The sequence below is a fragment of the Cyprinus carpio genome, chromosome A1 (assembly GCF_018340385.1).
Source record: "Cyprinus carpio isolate SPL01 chromosome A1, ASM1834038v1, whole genome shotgun sequence".
NCBI classification, from domain to species: Eukaryota; Metazoa; Chordata; class Actinopteri; order Cypriniformes; family Cyprinidae; genus Cyprinus; species Cyprinus carpio.
In genome coordinates, this window is record NC_056572.1 from 36,757,348 (window position 1) to 36,760,610 (window position 3,263).

General features: G+C 37.9%; 1 protein-coding gene across 1 annotated transcript in view; it reads right to left on the reverse strand.

Moving 5' to 3' along the window:
* Nucleotides 1-733: 733 nt before the first annotated feature.
* LOC109111475 (B-cell receptor CD22-like) overlaps nucleotides 734-3,263 on the reverse strand; it is a 32,096-nt gene continuing 29,566 nt past the window's right edge. The window contains exon 9 of the mRNA XM_042768265.1: nucleotides 734-1,017. Within this exon, the coding sequence (XP_042624199.1) occupies nucleotides 734-1,017 (284 nt within the window). The remainder of the gene's footprint in view (nucleotides 1,018-3,263) is intronic.

Below are 3,263 nucleotides of genomic sequence, written 5' to 3' on the forward strand. Positions count from 1 at the left end.
GATTGCATACCAAAATAAAAAATTTTGTTGTCTGAAATGTGCATTACACTGTGTCCTAACCAGACGTGACGTGACACTGCAACATGTGATAAAAGGTTTCTTTTCCATGTTAATCTGAGTTTTTGTCCTAACCAGCCACAACAGTGACACGCGACAAGTGACATGGGGATTCTATTTTAGGAACGGTTTCTATTTTCTGACATTGCAGCTGGAACAAAAACATACAAAATATGACAGTGATAATCTCAGGCACTGATTATGTGCTTTATTCAATGTTACAAGTGTCTATTGTGAGTTTGAATATAGTTTTGTGTGACCTCTATAGCCATACTGAATATGACATCAGAAAGTTTACCTGCCACGTCTTACCTGCCACGAAAATAATTAACAGAAAACAGTATTTAATAACCTGAAGAGGGCAAATCTAACTGAAGAACAGGTAATCCAAACACAGCAACACACAGACCAGACCTGACAATGAAACACAAGGAGGACAGAACGTAAGACAACAAACAGGGATCAGGAAAGACACAAGACACAGACAAAGTTCATGGGGGTGTGACAGAATGCCACCTCCAGGATGGAGCATCCTTAAACCTTTACAGAGGAAGTCAGGGAGGGACGGAGGAGGCTTTGGAGGTGGCATAGGTGAAGCTGGAGATGACGAAGGGATGGTGAAAGGAATTGCAAAGGGCAGGCAGAGGAAACTGGTGGAGGTTCAGGTGGAGGATGGCTAATCGAAAGGAGACAGAACTGAAGGGTCCAGGGCGGTGCAGACAGAGGTGAAAGCCAGGAAAGTGATGGTGGTGAAGTCCAGGGAGGAGCCTTGAGCAGGAGAGGGTAGATGGAGACACAGGCCACAGCTAGGACTGCACTCCATGGCCAAGGTGTGATGGGAACACACAACACCATGGGGACAACTGGAGGTGACGACAGCAATGGAGGGGTGGAGCCCCCGGTACAGACAGAGAGCCAAGGAGGTGGAGCAATACTGAGGATGCAGGTGGCCACGGTAGCCTACAGCTCCATAGCCACTTAGAGACTGATTCCTAAGATTTGGCCTGTGACCACCATAAAAAATCCCCAGGACCTCCAGATGCAGCAGCAGTAGGTGAAATAAAGAGAGATTATACAGATCCATCCAAATCCTTTCATAACTATGTTTTCAAACCTTAAAACTGATACAAACAACCATCTTATACTTATTCTCAGTGAGAGTGATGTGTAGTGTGACATCTTACACAAAACTCTGTTAATGGACAAGTGAATGCATGTATGACAGTTCACTCTTTTTACATTGTAATTGAGCCCAGTGCAAGGATTGTTTAAAGGAGCAGAATCCCAAAATAATTCTAGGGAGGGTCCCTCAACTGAAAACTACACAGAACAAAGTGTTTATATAAATAGAGACAATCCACAGATCACTACAGCAAATGCATGTAAAACAAAAGTCGTTTTGAGTTTCATTAATCAAAGTAAAAAGAAAAAAAAAAGCTTACTTATCTGGTTGAATGGATACTCATTTCTAATCGAAGCATGCACAGAATTTGAATACTGAATGAATACTCAATGATAGAAAGTCAACAGTCCTATAGCAAGCATTACTACAAACATTCATCGATCTGAGTTTCCTTAAGACATAAGCGTGTGTTGCAGTTCTTTGATGTTGATTTGTCCTGCGATGAGCACAAGTTCTGATAAGTTATTTCTTAATCCACTATTAATTCATGTTAAAATGACAACAAAGTTTTTCTACAAAACAAACAAACAACTAAATTAGCATTTAACAACAGCCCATAATTTCACCATTTGTTAAACTATTTACAAAACAAATGCAAATTTACAGCGTAAAATAAACTAATACTCATGCCTGGCTGAAATAGTTTTCTCAATCGAACTCCATTTGCGAGTAAGCCATGCTCCTTAGCAAACAGGTATGTCTTACTCTACATCCATTTAACCCTTAACATAAATCATATAGTGCCCCTGGAACAGTAGAGAAACTATACAAAAAAAAGATGTTATATATAGCTGATCAATGAAGGACAAATAATATTTCATTTATTTGTTTGAGGGATACTAAGGTTTTTCACCTTATTAGATCAGTTTCATAAGATAACTTAACTTTGCCATAGCAACACCCAACTTAATCACCAACTTACAATCAATATAATAAGCACTTTATTTTTTATTCCTTTTTATTGACTTGTGTCTTCCTTGTGTTGATAATACAATAAGAGTTTCTGCAAGTTAGATATCCCACCAGTCTTTCTTCTCTGATGTACTCATCACCGAATCTTAAGTGACACGTGATCCAAAAATCACTACGTCATTGGTGACCAGGGCCATATTAAGACCTCACTGGGCCCCGGGGCTATGACTTACTGCAGGCCTCCCCATCACAATAATGCTATATATACACTGTAAAACCCGACAAGTAACTTAACTCAAACCGTTTGAGTAAACAGATATCCTTAAAAACCTGACAAGTTAGGTTTTCTCAAACTGTTTGATACCTTAAAGTGATATGAGAATCAGCGTTTATTTCTACGGTTGTGATGATTCTGAAGGTTATACCTGTAATCTGTTGCTATAGTAGTATTTTTAGTGCAGTTGTCTCACAACCTGCGGGCAAATATTGAGATAAGCTTTATAAAGTGTCATCTATTCATATTAAATTAATATATTAAATTGGTATCTTCTTGATACCAATTTGTAATGAGCCGATTCTTTTCATTCAGCTAGATGTGTCTAATGCATTAAGTTTTTTTAGATAAACTCTGTAAACACATTACTAATAGAATATTCTATTCACAGACAAGCTGAGGTCAGAATAAGTGCAATCGTTTAGTGCGTTAAGCATTTTCCTCCATAGAAAACCATTAGATAACGATGTGTCATTAAAACATGTTTTAAAGAACAAACTCAGTAAACATTTTTTAATAAAGCATTCTATTTACAGACAAAGCGGGTTATAGAAAATGTAGCAATTAAACATTGTGTTTATTCTGGGCTCATATCGCGTCTGTGAATAGAATAGCAATATGTTGTTTACTGAGTTTATTGTCTTCATACTGTTTTAATGCATAAAGCCGCGATACTCTAGATGCTTTAGAATGTCCAGTGATTCATTTGTGTGACTGGTTCAGAAGATTAAACTTGCAGCAGCTAACATCTCATGATTCAATAAATCAGAAATAGTGAGACAAGTTAACAATAAACAACTGTGCATTATAATAAAGGCTTTTGAGCAATGCGTAATG